Source organism: Cimex lectularius, unplaced genomic scaffold, assembly GCF_000648675.2.
Source record: "Cimex lectularius strain Harlan isolate CLEC.00 unplaced genomic scaffold, Clec_2.1 scaffold14, whole genome shotgun sequence".
Taxonomy (NCBI): Eukaryota; Metazoa; Arthropoda; class Insecta; order Hemiptera; family Cimicidae; genus Cimex; species Cimex lectularius.
The window spans coordinates 2,742,650-2,763,258 of NW_019392637.1; the positions used below are offsets into that span (position 1 = coordinate 2,742,650).

The 20,609-nt window shown below is 40.2% G+C and overlaps 3 protein-coding genes across 3 annotated transcripts; 2 read left to right on the plus strand and 1 right to left on the minus strand.

Annotated features, from left to right (window-relative positions):
* Nucleotides 1-359: 359 nt before the first annotated feature.
* Nucleotides 360-3,119, plus strand: LOC106671948 (pancreatic triacylglycerol lipase-like). Its single transcript, XM_014402959.2, has 9 exons — nt 360-576; nt 1,174-1,589; nt 1,650-1,773; nt 1,832-2,068; nt 2,119-2,267; nt 2,333-2,447; nt 2,501-2,630; nt 2,689-2,874; nt 2,943-3,119. The coding sequence occupies exons 1-9, from the start codon at nt 456-458 to the stop codon at nt 3,040-3,042; spliced, it is 1,578 nt and encodes a 525-aa protein (XP_014258445.1). The 5' UTR covers nt 360-455; the 3' UTR covers nt 3,043-3,119.
* Nucleotides 3,120-5,826: 2,707 nt separating this feature from the next.
* Nucleotides 5,827-10,677, plus strand: LOC106671877 (synapsin). Its single transcript, XM_014402831.2, has 7 exons — nt 5,827-5,877; nt 6,787-6,896; nt 7,110-7,417; nt 7,473-7,951; nt 8,006-8,211; nt 8,274-8,668; nt 8,723-10,677. The coding sequence occupies exons 1-7, from the start codon at nt 5,827-5,829 to the stop codon at nt 8,896-8,898; spliced, it is 1,725 nt and encodes a 574-aa protein (XP_014258317.1). The 3' UTR covers nt 8,899-10,677.
* A 1,731-nt stretch (nt 10,678-12,408) lies between these two features.
* LOC106671954 (cholinesterase 1-like) lies at nt 12,409-14,721 on the minus strand. The gene is made up of 7 exons (XM_014402967.2): nt 14,413-14,721; nt 14,252-14,358; nt 14,068-14,196; nt 13,867-14,011; nt 13,275-13,811; nt 12,902-13,217; nt 12,409-12,843 (listed from the first exon to the last, which is right to left on the minus strand). The coding sequence occupies exons 1-7, from the start codon at nt 14,477-14,479 to the stop codon at nt 12,438-12,440; spliced, it is 1,707 nt and encodes a 568-aa protein (XP_014258453.1). The 5' UTR covers nt 14,480-14,721; the 3' UTR covers nt 12,409-12,437.
* Nucleotides 14,722-20,609: the final 5,888 nt, after the last annotated feature.

A 20,609-nucleotide genomic window follows, 5' to 3' on the forward strand; every position in this document is an offset into this window, starting at 1 on the left:
GTAATATTGTTTGTTCTTTATACATTTTGTATGACTTGAATAAATTGTTATTGGTTAGGTTTTGGTATAAAATGGAGTTGAAAGGCAAAGTTGGAAAGTAAGTAAATATTTATTTAGATGGACAAGTATTGTTCCATGACTGTTTTGGTGGTTGCCACGAGGTCCAAGGGTGTTGACGTGACAAACAACAAATAAACAAACGCGTCACTTGAAAAACCGTTGTGTAATACTGATTCTTTCAAAATATCTGCGAATTTGGACTCGGAGTCCGCGTCAAACCGTCATCGTCCAGTGAGTGATAATCTACTTATTATTTGTTGTTTTATCTAATCCTTGACCCCCGACCTAGATAAGGGATTTGTGATCGTCGTTTCGCCCAGTCTTCGATCAGAAAACGACCGGATAGCTGTTGAGAAAAGGGAATTTTCTTTTGCTATTATCTGACATCAGAAGTCATGTACAACCATACGGGCAGCGTGCTGCTGCAGACGGCGATGCTCCTCGCCGTCACCAACGCCTCGACGGGTACGACGAACCGTTGGACGAACACGATAAGCCTGGCAGATCAAGGGAAATGTAAGTTTTTTCTTTACTTTCAAGAGTATGTCCACACCATTATTAGACCGTCAGTTAGACCAAGGGGGAAAATCGGGACTAGGCGGATCATTGTTCGAACGATTCACGTCAATACTCAAATGAACTTCCCAGCACTCATAAACACCAAACATTCCGCATACAGCCCAGGTCATAGGGCCTTCAGTTATAGTAAGTGGGAAAAAGCGGGACTAGCCGGACCATTGTCCGGATTATTCACGTCTCTATAATTACCAATTCGGCCCGATTGTGCTAATAATAATACCTCATAAACACTCAACATTTCTCATACCGTCCAGGCCGTCGACTCATCTGTTATACCACGGTGGAAAAGCGAGACTAGGCGGACCGTTGTTCGGATGATTCACGTCTACACACGCGCAGGACGCATATACAACCTTAAACTTATAAATACCCAACGTTCTTCACACAGTGTAGGCCATGGGGCCATCTGTTATACAAAGGTGGGGAAAAACGAGACTGGTCGACCAGAAAGACAAATCTTGGTTATGACTTACGGTTACTTTTTAAACCGATATATACAGGGTATCGCAGTATCATTGAGTGCTTTTGGTGTAGATATGAAAGACGTCTGCTACGACGGTGTCGGCTGTTTTTCCGTCAACGCCCCCTGGGTCACAGAAACGAGGCCCGTGTCCAATTTTCCCCATTCGCCGGAACAAATCGACCCGGATTTCTGCCTGTACACGCGCAAGGAAAGGGACACGTGCCACCGCCTCTTCTACGACAAGCCGTCCACATTCGCCAACAGCACCATGATCCGTGCTGGGCGGACGTTCCTCATTTCCCACGGTTTCCTGGAACACGGTGGTCAAAAATGGATCAAACTGCTGAAACGGCGCCTATTAAATGTTTCCGACTCGAACGTCATCGTCGTCGGGTGGCAGGGTGGGTCCAACCCGCCGTACACGCAGGCTGTCGCGGATACGAGGGTGGTCGGGACCATGGCCGCCTTATTGCTCAACGCCTTACATGTAAGTAACTGCATAGACGGTTTCACTCAAGACTTTCAAGTCGTTACTCTTGTTTTTTAGAAAGAAATGGGCATTAGGCCTGAAGAGTGTCACGCCATCGGTCATTCCTTGGGTGCCCATCTGAACGGATACATCGGCCACGTGTTGAAAAGCCGATTCGGTCTCACCCTCGGACGGATATCAGGTAATGGATTATCCTCCAAATAATGTAATGAGTAGTTTATAAAGGTGTCTTTTTTCAGCTTTGGACCCTGCAAAGCCGCACTTCTCAAAAACTGACCCAGTCGTCCGTCTTGACCCAACTGACGCTCTTTTCGTGGACGTCATCCATACAGACAACACACCGTTCATCCAGGGTGGGCTTGGACTTGACGAGCCGATCGGCCACCTCGACTTCTACCCGAACGGAGGCCTGGACCAGCCTGGGTGCAACAAATCCGTCGGCAACTACATGGAAATGGACTGGACGTTCATCAAAGGTCAGACTAACAGGTTAATTTTTCGACGTATAAATCACCTTCTGTTGTAGCGTTTCGCAGGGTGATCGGCTGCAACCACGTCCGCAGTTACGAATACTTCATCGAGAGCTTATATGACCGGTGCGACTTCCTAGCCGTCGAGTGTGAGTCCTATTCGAAATTCCTCAAAGGGGAGTGCTTCAACTGTAAGAGCGCTTTGGTAGGCCAACCCCGGACCGTTAAAAAAAAAAAAAAGAAAACGCTTGTAATGTTTTATTACCGCAGAAACCGGACAGACCGGAATGCGCCAGGATGGGCTTCTTCGCCTCGGAAAACCCGCCGATCGGCCGGTCTCAGGTCAAGCTGTACACGATCACCGGAGCAAAAAAGCCATATTGCAGTAAGTATTCCACCCTATATGATTTCAACTCTTATTCCATTGTCTTTTCCCAGGAGCGCTGTACAAGCTGACCTTTAGGATATCCTCGTCGGAAGAGAGCCGAATTCACAAGGGCGAGGTCGGCTACTTCAAAATCAAAATCGTCGGAGTCCAAGGGGAAACGGAGAGCATCACTTTTCTCAAGTAAAAAAACATTTCATCAGTTTAAAAAAATACAAACTTAATGTAATGAGTGTTTCAGGGAGATGACTCATAAACCGGGTGATGTCCATACCCAGGCGGTCGCCGCGTCGCAAGTCGGCCGGGTCAAATCGGCCAAGGTGACGTTCATCCACTCAACCACGCTCTTTTTGTTCACCTGGAGGGTCAGCGTGTCCACAATACACCTTGAGAGCGTCACTGTCGAAAACCTAACAGAGTCTTCAGGGTATACTTGCTGTGTTTTTTTAAATTTTTATTTTAAAATCGTTCGGATACTGAAGTCTTTTTTTACAGGATTCGCCTATGCCCTGTCGGAGGGGAGCTGCTGCTTGAAGGCAAACAGGTGGACATGCAACCGTGCGGCAAGCCGATCATGATGGAAGACAACTCATGAATGTCTCCTACCGTCTATTTATTATATTTGTACTTTATATATATAAAAATATAAGAATAAAACCACATTAAATGGTTCTTGGTTATCCTACTAGAATAACCCGTCTAACAAATTGAAAAAAAGCGAGACAAGGTGGATCATTGTTCGTACAATTCACGTCCAAATAACGTACTTGGACACGAGTGTTTCATGAACTCATAAACAGACAACATTCTTCTTACAATTCAGAACATCGTCTCATCAGTCAGGTAAAAAGCGAGACTAAGCGAACCATTGTTCGAATGATCCATATCTTAAATAGTGCAATACTTGAGAGTAACTGTACTACCCTATACTCAAACACCCAACCTTCTTCATATATCACGTAATGACAGCAATGGGGCTGTCAGTTATACCAAGGTGGGGAAAAGCGAGACTAGATGGACCATTGTTCGGACTATTCACGACTATATAAGTGCCACACTCAACAGTACTACCCTGAACTCATAAGCACCCAATATTCTTCATACATTCCAGCATATCGGCTCATCTGTTAGGTGGAAAAAGCAAGACTAGGCGGACCATTGTTCAATTGATTCACGTCTAAATACGTGCATTGCATTGGCACCAGTCTACTACCTTCAACCCATGGACAGCCTACGTTCGCCGTACAGTTCAGGATATTGGGCCATCCGTTACTTTGGGAAAAGCAAGTCTAGGCGGACTGTTGTTCACATTATTCACAGCTAAGTACGAGCAGTACTTCGGCGCGAGTGACCTTGCACTAATAAACAGCCTTCATATTCTTCATACAGTCCAGGTCATTGGACCACATATTCTACCAAATACTGAAAAGCGAGACTAGCCGGACCATTTTCTGGATGATGTTCATGTTTAAAACGGAACATCTCTGGACTATGAAAACGTTTAAAAATCCCGCTTGGGAAATCGATCCGCGCACCCCTCCTAAAACCTCAGAATTCAAATTTCTCAGAAACCACCCTGAAAACCCACCTCGGGGATGTCAAATCAACCTGCTCCTTGAATAAAACATCTTGATTTTTTGTTAATTTTTTTTTCAAAATACAGTAGGGGTTATTTTTCGAAATCGGGCGGTGGCCGAGGATGGTAGGGGGTAAGTTTATTGATCCGCTGCCACGCCTCCCTCAACCCTCGGCTCTCTGTCGCGTCCACACCCCCTTCGGCAGTGTTAGAACGGTGGTGAAATCCGCTCCAGGCCCCGTTCTCTCTCTTTCTCGCTTTTCCCCCTTCCGAAAGGGACCTCCTGCCTTTCGGAATATTCACGTAAGTACGTTGGTTTTTTACCTCCTTGCTTTTCCAGTGGCTTTCCTTTCATTCTCTATTGTTCAACCAAAAAATAACCAAAGAAGAACTGAAATGCCTAAAAAAGAACATTCCGATAAAATGGAAAATCAATGGAAAACTCTGGCAATTTCCAATGGAGAAAGTGATGCGACACTGTCCACCAGCCCAGTCTTGAAAATATCCATCCACTTTATCCAAGGTTAACCACTATTTCTTCCGTATCCAAAATTATTTTCAACAATATCCTTCCTATTGCGTAAAATTATTCCAAACTCTTAAGTTTACTCAAAAGGGCACATAATTAACTTTTCAAGTTTCCATTGTCCACGTTTCTGTTTTAGTCTGAACCCTCTTTTATTCCTTATTTATCGAATAACTTGAAAAAAGGCACGCCCCCACCTCGGCACAACCTGACGTGAAAACGTTTACCCTTTTGCGGGGTGGCACCTCGCCAGGCACCTTGTATTTCCACCCTTGCTAATTTTTTTCAGCCCAGTAAAACGCGAGACGGTGCGGGCCCGAAACGGGCTATTCTCGACGCGATCGATCCGCCGCGTACTCAGGGGAAATCGTCGCAACTGTTGCGGCTTCTCGGACGTGACTGCGGTCCGCGTGGTCTCGCTTGACAAAACACGACCGATAATGAGTTGAGTGTTTGCTTGTACCAATTTGTCATCCGCATCGTCTCGCTTTAAACAGCCGTAAATAACCCCCTCACCCATTGCCAATAATGGCCAAAACCTTTGGATCCGTACAGTCTCACTTGGCATCGCTAATGAGCCATCAACTAAGCGTACCGGTTATTTTCTTACAAAACTCAGAGAAACACTGATTCATAGATGAAGTCTGTTGTTTCTTTAGGTGACCTTGGATTCGCCAAGTTTCCGATGGTACCATTAATGACCAATCAATTTTAACAAACCCAGAAAGGCAGCGGACCGTTTTCCAATGTTCCTCGCATCCGATGACCAATCGTTCAGTCTCGCTTTGATTTAGGCGCCAACCAGGCAGAGCCAAATCTAGCAAATAGGATTTTATAAGAACAAAAGCAAAATGTTTTCCGTTCGGTGGAACATGCCGGTGGATCCGCTTACTCTTTCATGTCCGAGAGGCTTCGCCCGTCATTTATAGTGGAACCGAGGGCTTCGCGGATTGTTAATCTCTCTTCACTATTTTTTTTTTTTTGTGGTTTATTGGCCAACAGAACTTCGGCTCGCATACGACACGAAAGACCATTCATGGCGTCCCCGAATCTGATGATTTTCGTGTTATGGGTCCGTCCAGTCTCCCAAGTCATAACTATTGATGACGGTGCATAACTAATGCTTGATGAATTCTAACAAACCGAATACTCTCTGATTACTATTGACTATCTATGATGTCCGATGCTCATGTTTCTTCTTCATGATAACCCATATGTTTGAGTATAATAGAGAGAAAGATTTAAAAGAGAGAGAGGGGGGGGGAAGTGATTTAGAGATGGATCTGTACTCCGCATCAGGAGCAAAAATAACAAGAATCAGGCTACAAGTGAACATCGACGGATTCAAACTTGCAAAGCACCGTTTCAGTCATTGACCAATCCAGATCAATGATATAGCCATAAAACGAAAGTGAGTAAAAGGGTGAAAAAATTTACAAAAACAGAACACATTCTATACTTCTGTTGTCAAGGAGTGCTGAGTGCTTCCATATATATATATATATATATATATATATATATATAAAAAGAGGGAGGGTAGAGTAAAAGCGAGAGAGAGAACGTGAGAAAGAGTGAGAGAATGTAAAGTGGATGACCAAAGTTTATTTAGGTTCCGACATGCAAACAGATCAAATTGAGACCAACCAGTGCATCCGGGAGTGGTACATTATGTTATTATTGACTCGCTTGCTCTATTGTTGGTTTTGACTATCTGTGTGGGGGAAGTGATGTAAAAAAAATAAAAACTCAAAAGCATCGCGTTGTCGAGCGTGCCCGAAAAGGAATAAAGGAAGGCTAGGTCTCCCCTATTGATCTTCTCCTTCCAGAGGAGAGTTCATTGACCAGACGCCCTCCCCAGTCTAGAATAATTCGCCGTCTGCGACAACCTGTACAATTGATTAATCTGGGTCAATTCCGGAGGATTTGGGGCGAGGAGGAGAGTTTCCGTTGTTGACGGAAAGGTAGAGCGACCTCGAGCCCGAAGGGAACTGCGGTTTCTTTTCTCTTTGAGGATATTGTTATCATCCAGACAAGGACGGTCGAGAAAAAAGAATCTCGATTATAAATAAATGTTTAATCTTTAAAGAGATTAGCTTATCTGTGTTTATTGGGCTTTTTAATTCTAAATTTAGGGAGCCTATCCGTTTTTTCTTATAAAGGGATGACTATGTGCATTTTTATATGTGGAAGAAAGAATTTTTGGGTATTTGTTGTAGGTAGATCCGGAATAGCTGTAGCCGGCTGTTCCAACCCCATCTTCTCCCACCAGAGTACGACAAACCGTCAAAATTGCTTTTTCCAGCTTCAAGCAGTCCTTCACCTCAAATGTCAACTACCTGAAACGAAGGTAAGCTGCCACGACCTTCATTGTACGGTGACTGCTGTGTCGAATCCGTGGTCCGCAACGTCGCGTCAAATCACGTGGTCTGTCGTTCGGCACGTTGAAAGTACACAGCAGAAAGTCGTGCTTGACCCCCAGTAGTCGTAGTGGTAGAATGGTAGCCTAGGCCGGTTGGACGAATGGGATGCGATAATTGAAAGGCAGTGACTTCATCCGCAGGTTCAGCTCCGGTGACTTGTCGTCGGAGCTCGATGACGAGCCCAAGGTGCCGCCACCGCCCCCGGGCTCGACGCAGTCGGCGTCCGTGAGCCCTCTGCCCGGGCAGGAGGCCCATGGAACGCCGGGAGCGGGTCCGCCGGGTCAAGCGGTGCAACAGTCCGGCCAGCCGCCCTCGTCGCTCTCATTCTCCAGGCCAGGTAGCAAGACGACGTCCGCACCGTCCAGCCCGGCTAAGACGAGGGAAAGCCTCCTCCAGAGAGTCCAGTCCCTGACAGGGGCGGCCAAGGAACAAGGAGCCAGCCTCATCGGTAGGAAAAAGAAAACAAAAAAAAAAGAACCATATCATCTCAACTCTTCTTCCAGGTGCTGCAGTCTCTAGCGCGGCGAGACCATCGTACAACAAAGACAGGTGTTTCACCCTCTTGGTCATCGACGACCAGAACACGGACTGGTCCAAGTACTTCAGGGTGAGGAGGATCCACGGCGACTACGACATCAGGGTCGAACAGGCCGAGTTCCGTGAGGTCTCGCTCATCGCCAGCTCGGACCAGGGGACCCTCGTCAACATGACCGTCATCAGGAACGGCACCCGGGTCGCCAGGTCGTTCAAGCCGGATTTCGTCCTCGTTCGGCAGAACCTGAAGGACGCCGGGGAGGACTACAAGTCGACCTTGCTCGGCCTCAAGTACGGCGGCGTGCCGAGCATCAACACGCTCTCGGCAATTTACAACTTCCAGGATAAGCCTTGGGTCTTCGGCCACCTCATTTCACTCCAGAAGAAGCTCGGCAAGGATAACTTTCCGCTCATAGACCAATCTTTCTATCCCAACTGGAAAGAGATGGTAACAGACTATTTAAATAAGCCAATTTTCCTTAATAATATATTTTTTCTGTAGATGTCATCTTCTAAACTGCCCGCCGTTGTGAAGATCGGCCATGCCCACTCAGGCTTGGGAAAGCTCAAGGTGGAGACAAACTCTGACTTCCAAGACGTGGCGTCCGTCGTCGCCGTCGCGAACACCTACTGCACCGCTGAGCCTTACATCGACTCCAAGTACGACATACACATACAGAAGATTGGCAACAATTATAAAGCCTTCATGTAAGACCTAATCATCTTTTTTAGTAAGGATTTTATCTGATGGTTTTGTAATTTTTATTCAGGAGAAAATCGATATCGGGGAATTGGAAGACTAACACGGGGTCGGCGATGCTGGAACAGATCCAGATGGTTGATCGTTACAAGAGCTGGATCGACGCGGTTTCAGAGCTGTTCGACGGACTGGACATGTGCGCCCTTGAGGTTATAGTCGCGAGGGATGGCCGCGAGGCCATCATCGAGGTGAACGACTGCGCTCTGAGCCTCATGGGCGATTCTCAGGAGGAGGACAGGCGTCTCATAGCAGACCTCGTCTGCCAGAAGATGCAGGCAGTGTGCAAGCCCCCGGCGCCCGGGATGTCCAAGGCGACGTCCAGAATGAGCGTCACGAGCCAGGCAGAAGAGGACGACGGTCGGGAAGCCTCGAGCGTACCTAATCAGCCCAGAAGAGACTCACAAGGTACTCAATCAAGTAACTTTAAAAAAAAAAATAATTAACCTTAAATTTCTACAGTGTCTCAGACGAGCACGGTCTCCTCAGTGAGCGGTACGGCGGCCACGACTGCTCGGCCTTCCTTTGGCCGACAGTCATCCACCACCTCGGGTACGACAGCCGCAGCGGCCGAAGACTCCGAAGACACGATGAAGAACTTAAGGAAGACATTCGCTGGTATCTTCGGCGATATGTAAGCCCCGATGGAATTCCGATGACACGATTTTTCCTTTACCATCTCGTCAAAAAAAGCTAGCGTAGCATCCCCCGAACCATCTCAATAGAATTCATTTAGCAACGTTCAATATAAATGTCACAGAGGCCTTCGAAAACATTTTTTAAGAAAACCCTTTTTAAACAAATAATGTGACATCCCTTTAGTTTACTAATGTATCCACCATATACCATATATATGTGGCTTTATATATATATATACATATAACTTTGTATAAAAAAGAAAAATATTGTAAAAATTTATGACAATATTCAGCACTTTTCAAAGCGTAGTTGACTTACAAGGAAAACGGAGAAAAATGCTTGCAAGAATTGTGTTTTAATTTTAATCGGAAGCGATGAGCCAAGTCTGATGTTACAATCGTCCGATGGTACTTAGAACATGGCTGCCTTGAACCAAATCTGACCGACAATCCAATAACTTGATGATTTCGAGTTTGGTATATCAGACTGTTATTTACATTACAAATCACTGGATCAAGAGACCTTTGGGTGTTTGGCTCCTTCAGCGGGCAAAGCCCTGAGACCAGTTGGGATCTATCAGTTCGGTTCAAAAGTCATATAGGTTCTAGAGATCCAGAGAGCATTGTGGTTTTGGTTCCTTCAGAGAGCAAAACCCTGAGACCAGTAGTCTGTCGGTTCGGTTCAAAGTCAATCAGACGACATACCATCATCAGAGGTGTTGAGATTGGCCGACTCCATCCGCAGGTCTTGTACGTCAAAGAAAAGTAAAACGCGATTGTTTCAATGTACAACGCCTAAAGGGAAATCCAGGTACATAGTGTAGTTTTGTTGTTAGTTATTTTTTAAATTATTTACTAGTAGTTTTTTAGTATTTTGAGGTAATAAAATGAAAGTGATCTCATTGTTGATTCGTTTGTAGGTTGCACGATAATATTAAAAAATGAAGTCTTTATATAAAAATTGCACTTGCACTTTTTGATTTTGTGTTTTTTAGTTTATCATTGATAGCGTACGGTGTACGCATTGCAGCTATGAAACCAAAGACACTAGTTTTTAAGATACAACTCCTTTGTCTTTTCTCCTTTTGAAGGTACGAAAAAGAAAACTGGGGATTTAAGTGTTGACTTAGTATATAAGGGATTTTTTGTGGTTGATAGTATCGAATTAATTTGAACAAACGGACTTTTCTGAAGTTTCTTATGTTCTTTCTTGAAATGTTTCTCAGTGTGATGGTCAGCGTTCACCGCAGGAAGCCCAATTTTCGCTTTTTACGCCTATATGTTAGAGCTTTTTATTAAATTTTTTTCTTCATATAGCTTGTAGGATAATTCTTCAAAACGCCGAGTCCGGCGGTATTCCGTAAAAAATAAAGAAAAAATCTGCTAGATTTATACCCGGTCGTGTCGGGTCTTCTATGCGTCAGTGTGCATATGGAGGGCGGCGCATAAGCTTTTTTTGAATAAAGCATTTTTATCTTCAGACCTTTTCTCCAACCCCAATCACACAGAGAAAGAGGAAAAACCGTCGCCCTCGTTCTAGGTTAAGTTAGGTTAAGCCCTAGTGTTAAGACTTTCGAAAAAGATTCAAAACCTCGGTCGGAACCCTTTCAAATAATAAATAAATAAAAAACATGTTTTGAAAATTTTAAACCCTAAAAAAATTAATATTGAAGAAGAACCTCCTCGGTTGGGATTTTGAGGTTAGACCTAACCTAAAACCCCCAGCGATGTATATCAATCAAATAAGCTATACACGGCAAAAAAAAAAAAACCATCAAACATAAAGAAAATAAAGCACTAATATGCACTAATATAAATAAGCTTCATCATTAGTGCCATGTGAAGTGAAGAGGCACACAGATTAACAAGTAAAAAGACAAGTTAAATAAGGCATAAGGAGTATCAAATATAATAATAAAGCAATATTTTAAAAGAAGAAGAATAGTCTGTGTCTTTTGTTATGCCTCTTAGCATTAAAGCTATAAAAATTTAAACCTAAAAAAAGCTTTAACTGTACATAAATTTAAAACTTTTAGATGTAAGGTTTGTCTATTTATTTATTTTTTCTTTTTTAATTATTGTCGAATCGTTTGTAATCGACAAGGCCCTTCTAGGGCGTCTGACCCAAAATGACGAAAATTTTAAAACACCAGCAAATATAAAATTGCCCCCCCCCGCGTGCGATATGTAGTGTTTTAGGTGCGCTTGGTCGTTCGGAGGCGAGCGAAGAAGGTATTGTTTTACCCAAACCCCTGGCTTGTATACAAAGTAATAAAAAAATTCTTTATATTAATATAATAATAATATAGTAATAATGGTAGAAGGTTGTTCGTACAAAAAGGGGGTTTAAATTTCGCCCGCCTTCCATTCTTGGGCTTCCGTGGAGAAACGCTTAAAAAAATAAAATTAAAAACAATATATATAAAAAATCCAAAATTGTACATTTTCCCACCCGCATATTTAAAAAAAGCATATGTCGCAAACTTGATGTAGCCTCCTTAAAACTCAACCCCCCCCCCCAATACAAAGCGACAAATGAGCCTTAAAACTAACTGTATTTTGTAAAAAAAATTAATTAACTAATTATGTAACCATCGATTTATAATAACTGTGTGTGTATATATAAAAAAAAATATTTAAAAAAAATGAAAGCAAAAGTGAAACTGTATCCTGCACGTAATGGTAATCGTTTGGATTAAATGTTTAATCATTATATAAATAATATATATTATCGACAACCAAAGAAGAAAATAATCAGGTGAAAAAACAAAAAAAATAATAATTACATATAGTAACTAAGCAAAGGGAAAAGTAATAAAAAATCATTATATAAAACAGGTTGTTCTTTCTTTTAATTTTATACACCCTTTTAATGTTGTCTAAGTTCTGCTTTTGAAACTATGATTTGATGTCGGTCATGGACCATTGTAAAGAAGGCAACTTTTTCTGGATCTGGCTATATATACTACATTTAATTTATAGTATGCCTTGTACTTTTTTTTCTAGCGGTGTTGAGCCATTTTTATATTTTTTCTTATATTTTTACAATGTGTTTATTTAAACAGTAGGTTAAGTTGCTCAGGGAATGATAAATAGTGCTAAAATAGGTAGGCTCTTTGTAGGTTGCCAGCTGGAAAGAGCTAAGCTATTTGTAGGTTATCAAGCTGGAAAAAAACGTATGCTGTTTACATGATATCAAACTATACAGAAAAGAGGTAAGATTTTTGTAGGTGTCAAGGGATGAAAACGTAGGCTCTTTACAGGATATCAAACTATAAAGATTTTGGCTCTTTGTAGGTTTATCAGGTACTGGGAAATAAACTCACACTTAAGCATAGAAATCAGCAGATATTAGAAGGGCATATCTGGGAGATTTACTCCTGTCACGCGGACTCCTGTCTCTTCCTGAATTGCTGTCCTTGAGCTATTCTTGAAAAATATAGAATTTATTTAGAAAACGGGATATTGCACTAATTTACTGAAGGCAGTAATGAATAGAAATATATCTGGTTCAACAAAATCAAGTAAAATGTATTTATTTATAGAGGTTCTGGAAAGGAAAAACACAGTAGGAGGCGGCGTGGTTGAGATACCTCGGGTTGATTGCCCCTCCTGCACTGTTTGAACCTTCTCCGACACTTTTGGAGCTTCCTTGTACACTGTTGGAGACGGTGTGGTTGCTGTATGGAAATGGACTCGTTGCCATCCAGGACGACAGGGATACTGAAACTGATAGTATTGGTGGTGCCGGGGGTGGACTCAACAATGGGTGAAGTATAGGCATAGGAGGAGGAATTGTGCGGTGGTAATATATTTAACGACTTCCACATCTCCATTCTCTTCGACATGGCTTCGTCCACTTCCTGGAAGAGTGTTGGGTCGTGGAGAGCAGCTGTTATTTTGAAGATACGCTTACCCTCCGAGTGCGGTTTAAGCTGGGACGGGCTGAAAATTATATTCAACAAAAGTGGGTCAAAACCGCGAGAAAGATGGGTTAGCTCACCTCCCGTAGACAAATCTGGCTATCAGTTCCGTCAGGTTTTTCATAGTTTCGTTCTGAAACCGAGTACCTCGTAAGTCCCTGTACATGAACGCCTCGAAAGGACCTCTGTGGAATTTGGCCTCCGCCATAGCCGGAAAGACGAACCACCCGTCTTTGATGATGCTCTTCAAATCTTCGTTGCTCTTGTAGAACGCTGCCAACTTATTCCTGTGGTCCTCCGTAAGATTGTTCGCCCTTCCTACAATCATCTCGTAGTTGAAATCGTCCCCAAATTTAGTCGACACGAGGGACCCTAATTTTCTGCTGTTCTTGAGCACTGTGATTTTTGAAATGTCAGTTTATGATTGTTTCATGGGTGTACTTGCTGACTTACATGAGTCGATGAAAGACCCTTCTTTGTCTTTAATACCGAGGAGGAGGGAAAAGTTTCCCCGCGTTCCCGGCTTTTTCCAAGGGTCATACTCGATAACCTCACCGTCCACGACAGGTATGAAAGGATGCAAGATCTTCTGCAACCAGGTGGCATGGTGCACCACCGAATAAGTATACATTCTGTTCGCTTCGGCGAATATAATTGAGCTTTTCATCGTTCTAAAACAATCCAGGTCGTGATAGCAAAAGACTCTGCCCATGATGGTTCTCGTATTTCCCTCCACCCATCGTCTTTTCGATATGGCCCAGGGTGCAAACCTCGACCCGCTGAGAGCTATCCCCTTGTTGATCCTGCCCAACAGAGCGCCGTTTAAGTGGAAGAGGACGTGCGCGGCTCCAGCGCCTTCTCCTCCTAAAGTAATCTTTTTCGGATCACCTCCGAACTTTTGTATATTCTTGAAGACCCATTCGATGGCCATCTGCTGGTCTTTGAGTCCGTAATTGCCCGGATTTCTCTTATCCTCCGAGCTCAGAAAGCCTAAGGTCGAAAAATTTTTGTAACCTGTGCGGTAGCTTAGTTAGACTCGAATTACCGAACGGGCCCAGCCGGTAGCTCACCGTCACCACCACCATCCCTTTTTCGACGAGCCGGCCGGGCTGGCAGACGCTGGTTCTGACACTTCCGTAACGAAATCCGCTCCCGTCGATCCAGACCAACACTGGCAAGCTTTTATTTACCTGTTGACCTAAAAGCTTATAAAACACAATTTAAATGGAAAAAATCAGGTACTGACGTAAGGCAAAGGGCTATAGACGTTGAGGCAGAGGCAATCGTCTTCTCCGAACTTTTCATCCCTTGTGTCTATGTCCACGCAGTACAACTTACGCTCTACATTGCCTGGATCATCGAAACTGATCGGGTCCTATATGTACAAACCATAACAAACCAAATTCCTTTCAGGAGATACATTTTTTTACCCTGAAACTGTTGTACCCGATCGGCGGCTTGGCGTACCTGATCCCTTCGAAGGCCAGATAATAGTTATCACCTCTGGCTGTCAATTCCCGACTCCCTTTAAAGTCGCCTGTTGATCCACAAGAGATAAGACGTGAAATGTCCTTTTATTCGAAGTGCTCACCGATGAACTGGAGGTGGCTCCACATCGCCCAGATCCTCGCCAATGGAGACGTAGGCAGTGGGTGCATCCCTGTAGATGACGTTATACTCTGCACAACTCGACAATTGAAATTGGAACAAACACAGCTCGATGTCGGGTGGAAGAAGTAATTAAATGATTCAAAATAGAACCAAACAAGAATCAATTAACTGAAGATAATCGATCGTGTCTCGCAAAATTTAAAAACCAAAAACATTACAACAGATAATCCTTTTTTAAAAGAGATAGTTAACTAGTTGGAAAGCAAATTACTGTGAGTAGGAACCATCTTTTTTAAAAAAGGATTGAACACCGCACTCACTCCATCATTCACCATTTCTACAGTTAATCCTTTTCATTCTCTTAAAATTCCTTATAATGAATAAAATTCCTTATAAGTTGATGTAGCACATTTTGTGTCTTGCTTGTACGCTCGATAATCCCCTCCAAAGTAAAGCTTAAGAAATGCAAAATAGTTTAGCCACAGGTGGTCAGGCTGCCATTGGGAAGAAAGCCCTCTGGAGAAGTGGCAAAGGGTATTGGCATATAAAACAGGTTATGGGCCCAGAAACAGTGAAGGAGCTTGTGTGAAATCTTTTCCTTCACAAGAGGTGTCGAATGTAAAGTTCGGTTCGGTTAATTTATTAGGACGTGCTCGGAAATTTGTTTTTGTTCGTTCGCAAACATGGCGTCTACGTCTGCCGTACTGGTAAGTTTGAATTCAGAATAGACACGACTGGATCGGGAAAATTGTCTTCAGGCACTGGAAATAAAGGAAGAGAGGATGACTGAGGCTGACTATAGAAAACTGTGTAAAGGCGAAGGATATTATCGTTCAATCTTTAGCGGACAACGTGCTCGCTACTGTGAGATCAAAAACAACTGCAAAGGAAATGTATGAAGCTCTAAAAACTACATACATGAATGTCGGCTTATCTGCGAAGGTGGAAATGAAATTTGATCAGAAGAAAAATACATTGGTAAATTTTTTTGAAACATTATTTAAGAAGGTATGGTTGGTGAGAACTTGCGTACAACTTGCTCTCAGTTTCACGTACCGAAAAGGCTGGAATATAGGTAATTTTTAGTAAACGTGAAGTGAAGTTTTTAAAGGACAGTTCATCATTTTTAATTGGAAAGAGAGAAGGAAACCAATACACTATTCATGTTGAAGTGAACCATAATCATTTGTCTGCCAGTTTAGTGAGCGGTGAAATAGTACATAGAAGACTGGGACATTCATCGGTCTATAAACAGCAAAATTTGTGACATTTGTCTTAAGGGAAAAATGACTAGGAAATCATTTAACCATTTAGAAAATGAAAGGAAGCCTAGGCGAATTCTGGAAGTTGTGAGTTCAGATGTAGCAAGTCCGTTTACACTCTTAATTTATAATGGCTACAAATATTATACAACTTTTATTTTACATATGTTTACATATACCTACTAAAAAGAAAATCAGAAGTATATGATAAATTTAGGGAATATCATGAAGAAATTCGCACGTTTTCATAAAAAAATATATTTTCGTTGTGATAAGGGAGGAGAATATGTCTCAAACTCATTTATTCAGTACTGTAAAGAACATGGTATCACATTAGAATACAACATACCATGTAATCCAAAACAAAATGGAATATGCGAACGCATGAATCGCACAATACTAGATATGGCCAGATGCATTATAATTGACTCAGGCTTAAATAAGGAATTATGGGGAGAAGCCGTACGAACGTCAATATATACAATTAACAGACTTTTAACAAAAGCAAATGGGAAGATACCAGCTGAAGTTTGGTTCAATAGGCCAGTCAACCTAGAAAAAATGAGAGTATTTGGAAGTCGGGCTTTTGCACATATACCCAAGGAGGATCGAGATGAAAAATTATTAGAAAGGTGTAAACAGCTTATAATGATTGGATACAGCAAATGGTTATCGATTATGGGATCCTGATGAACGCAAAGTAATTACTGCTTGTTCTGTAAAATTTGATGAATCACAAAATCGACCTATTATTAATACTGAGGAAGATAAAGTACCAGTTTCTGCAGAAAAGGACCTTCATCCTATACCAGAAGAAGAAGCTGAAGAAGAGGATCAGACTAATAAAAGACAAAGGCAATCTTCAGAGTAAAGAGATTACCTAGAAGGTATGATGATTTTGAAGCAGAATTAATGATGGCATTTACCTTCTGTGGTGCCTACTACTTACAATGAAGCAATCAACTCAAGAGACGGATGGGATGAAGCCATTACTGAGGAGCTACAGAATCATGAAAAGACAGAACATGGGAAATGGTACCTAAACCTCAAGGTGTAAAACTAATTGATTCAAAGTGTGTTTTTACTGAAAATACCATATCCAATGTGCCAATTAAGAAAGCACGCTTAGTGACCTGAAAGCACCCGTAGCTCGGATGGTGACACTACAAGCACTATTAGTTTTTTCACTGGAGAAGGTCTGAAGTATTCGTGTGTCGCATCTATTAGTACATTTCAGTTGTTTTCTAAAGTCCAGTACATTAGGCAAAACAAACTTATAGTTTTTTCACTACAACAAGAATTAAGACTTCATCAGCTTGATGTAAAAGCAGCATTTCTGAATGGACACTGAAGGAACCAATTTATATGAAACCACCGGCACGATTAAAGAACATTCGGGAAGGAAATGCTTGTAAGTTAATTAAGTCGTTACATGGATTAAAATGTGTACCAAAAGAATGGAATGATTGTTTTAATTCTTATATTATAAAAATGGGCTTTGTAAGGAATAACGTAGTTCCTTGTTTGTATAAAAGGGTTAATACATATTTACTAATATGGGTAGATGATTTTGGTCACTTATAAAGATGATGGGTTTTCATCTATTTTAAATTTGTTAAAATTAAAATTTGAGATTAAAGAAATTATGAATACTAATGGGAAGAAAAATAAATTTCTGGCAATTGAAATTGAAAGGGAAAATGAAAAAATGTATTTATCTCAAAATGATCGAATTAATAAGATTTTAGATAAATTTAAGAGGACCAATTGTAAAGAAAGGGCTATACCTCTGCCTGTTGGATTTAAATTTGACTTACTTATTAATTATTAATTGTTATCCTACACAATCCTACTAATTGTTTTGCCATATAGAGAACTGGTTGGAAGTTAATGTATTTGATATTAGGTACACGACCAGATTTGTTTTGCAATTAGATTCTTCAGTCAGTTTCAGCATAATTTCAGTCCAACACGTGGAAGCATTTGAAAAACGTTTTAAGATAGTTAAAAGGTTCAAAAAATTGTAAATTGATTTTTCAGAAGAATAACGGCAGTGATTTTAACATGAATGTTTTTGTCGATGCAGACTTTGGATCAGATGTGAGGGATCGTAAAAGTATCTGTGGTTTTGTCATTAAGATAAATAAAAACATAAAACAGTTGTTGCTTTGTCATCTGCTGAGTCTGAAAATGTTTCACTATCTATGGGTATCACTGAATGTATTTTTTTTAAACAACTCTTTGAATTTATCACTGGTAAAAATAAAATGAAGATTACTGTTTATGAGGATAATCAAACTGCAATTAAAATGGCAAACACTTGTGAAATGAAAAGGAGTAAACATATTGATGTTAGACATCATTTTATAAGAAATATAATTTCAGAAAATGTCATTGAAGTGATATGTATTCCAACTCAAGATCAAATTGCAGATATTATTACAAAAGCAATTCCTAAAAGTAAATTCAGTCAGTTGAAAAAGGAATTAGGTCTAAATGATTTTTAAGATTACTATTAAAAATTTTAGAATTATAGAATTATATAAATAATATTAGATTATAAGTTATAATGTATAAGTTATATGTGAATTCTATGCTATAATTATTTTTAAATTACGTTATTCAAGTTCCTTGTGATTGATTAATAATATGAAAGAAAGTGTTTATTCATTTCAAAAATTTAGGGAGGGTATTGGCAGATAATTTATAAAATGAATGTTCGTAACACCGGTAACTGTAGTAGAGGGAAGTTGTTACTTTGTTAGTTATTTTGCCGACATCTGTTTGTGTATTGCTCCTTTTATAATTAAAAGTATTGTTCACATTACTGCTCTTTTTTATTGTTCCCAACAACAAAGGGTACAAAACCAAGAATATGGCTATCATGCTGGATAACGAAGTAGCCATCAAACATATGGCTACTATATATGATATATCAATTATATATGATAAAATAGCTCCTTCTTATAGGAAATTTAATCAGAATTCAACAATGTGATTAAAAATTGGGACATATACTCTAGATCTTGAAAAAACATGCCAATTTATGGTTTATGGTCGGGATTTAAAAAATAAATAAAATAAAACATCTTCATCCAGAATGAGATAGGACAGTTCGGTTGGTTGCATTTTACTCTATTTGAGATGGACTACAGCCCAATTTTTTCGAGTTTATGCTGGACCACCCTGTATAATTAATCATAAATGGCTCATTGTGCTCATCATAAAAAGAAAGAGTATCTTGTCACATTAAACGTCCATCTGTGAGTTCTGTTCAGCATATTCTAATTCTTACAATGATAGCATATTACTTCTTCAAATTTCTAATTTCTTTGTTTTGCATTGCTTTGTATTCATATTAACTTAATACTGATATTTTATCATTTACTTTTCCATAATGGCCATACATTTGATATAACTTTATTGATATATTTCTTCAGTAACTAGGAAGTCGCACAAATGATACCTTTACTTCCACAGAGTTGGACGTTTAAGGACAAAGTGTCAGTAAATAAACTGCATTGCCTTTGCTAACAATAGAGAATTAATGCAAATTACTAATTTTTTCCTATTTGAATGTATAAATATTAAGGGTTTAATACTACTGATTCTATTGTTGCATATATATATATATATATATATATATATATATATATATATATATATATAAAGGCAAAACAATATCCTCTTATTGATTGATGTATTGTGTTATGAGGATGTGTGGTGGAAGAAGCCCAGAGTGTAGAACACTCATATTTAATTGAGTACATTAACAATGCAATAAAATGATCAAAATTCTTTTTCAAAATTAAAAAAACATGCATTTCTTGAGGGTTTAATTGAAATTTTACCATCTACCTGACTTGAGGAGTGACTAGAAGAAAGGCATTTGACCAAAATAAATCAATATTTGACTTGTATAATAATTGAAAACTGGTCAAATTGATTTTTTGCACTGAAATTCAATTTAAAAAATTCCTTTTTCAGGAAACAAAAGTTACCATGCTATTAGTTATATTACATAAATCATATTAAGCCCTGTTGCGGGAATCTTATCTAAAATGGATAAGGATAGATATTAATGTTTCATTTTTATTAATTTTAAAAGATTCTTTAAATTTTATGCATTTTTATTTCTTTAAAATATGATTATTTGGAGATCGTGAGATGCGGTCTAGTGTGATGTAGGTTTTAGAAAAACATTTTTTTTATCATGCCAACATTTCGATCTTTATTGAAATCATCTTCGGGGTTCAAAGTGTTTGTTTTCTGTGTAGATGTCATTACTATGTGTCATGTTGAGAGTGCCCAAATAATCATTGGCTAACGGTCACTAAACACCACACATTTCTACACGAGAATAACAAAGAACATGGGATTCTATAAACAGATTTCAACTACATACGGACATCAAGCAAAGAGTATTCTGAAGGACATCGCCAACAATGAGAAGAAACTTGTATCAGCTATCAATCAGAGAACTTTTTTGTTGAAATGCAGACAAGACTAGGTGTTTCCTACCCACATCAAAAACAACTTTAACTTCACAAATGCCACACTAACACAACCAAACATCAGAATTAACGGCATACATAAAGCCATAATACATTTCAAAAGAAACATTTTAAACAGAAATCACCACCAGCATTAAAACATTAAGACATTAACACAAAGAGCACTCTCAACACGACACACAAGAATGACACATCTACACAGAAAACAAACACTTTGAACCCTGAAGATGATCTCAATAAAGATCAAAACATTGGCATGATAAAGAAAATGTTTTTCTAAAACCTACGTTACACCAGAACGCATCTCACAATCTCCAATAATCATTGGCTAACGGTCAATAAACACCACACACATCTTTAAAATATTTTTTAAGAATTTGAAAAATGTTATATTTTTTTAT

What these genes read in the sequence shown, in the direction of transcription:
- LOC106671877 (XM_014402831.2), top strand. Translation starts at nt 5,827, where the DNA reads ATGGATCTGTACTCCGCATCAGGAGCAAAAATAACAAGAATCAGGCTA. An exon ending in TAACAAGAATCAGGCTACAA is followed by an intron (nt 5,878 to 6,786) that starts GTGAACATCGAC and finishes GAATAGCTGTAG; the next exon opens with CCGGCTGTTCCAACCCCATC. An exon ending in ACAAGGAGCCAGCCTCATCG is followed by an intron (nt 7,418 to 7,472) that starts GTAGGAAAAAGA and finishes CTCTTCTTCCAG; the next exon opens with GTGCTGCAGTCTCTAGCGCG.
- LOC106671948 (XM_014402959.2), top strand. Translation starts at nt 456, where the DNA reads ATGTACAACCATACGGGCAGCGTGCTGCTGCAGACGGCGATGCTCCTC. An exon ending in GGACTGGACGTTCATCAAAG is followed by an intron (nt 2,069 to 2,118) that starts GTCAGACTAACA and finishes CTTCTGTTGTAG; the next exon opens with CGTTTCGCAGGGTGATCGGC. An exon ending in AACCTAACAGAGTCTTCAGG is followed by an intron (nt 2,875 to 2,942) that starts GTATACTTGCTG and finishes CTTTTTTTACAG; the next exon opens with GATTCGCCTATGCCCTGTCG.
- LOC106671954 (XM_014402967.2), bottom strand. Translation starts at nt 14,479, where the DNA reads ATGCACCCACTGCCTACGTCTCCATTGGCGAGGATCTGGGCGATGTGG. An exon ending in TCTATAGCCCTTTGCCTTAC is followed by an intron (nt 14,012 to 14,067) that starts GTCAGTACCTGA and finishes TTAGGTCAACAG; the next exon opens with GTAAATAAAAGCTTGCCAGT. An exon ending in GCCAGATTTGTCTACGGGAG is followed by an intron (nt 12,844 to 12,901) that starts GTGAGCTAACCC and finishes TATAATTTTCAG; the next exon opens with CCCGTCCCAGCTTAAACCGC.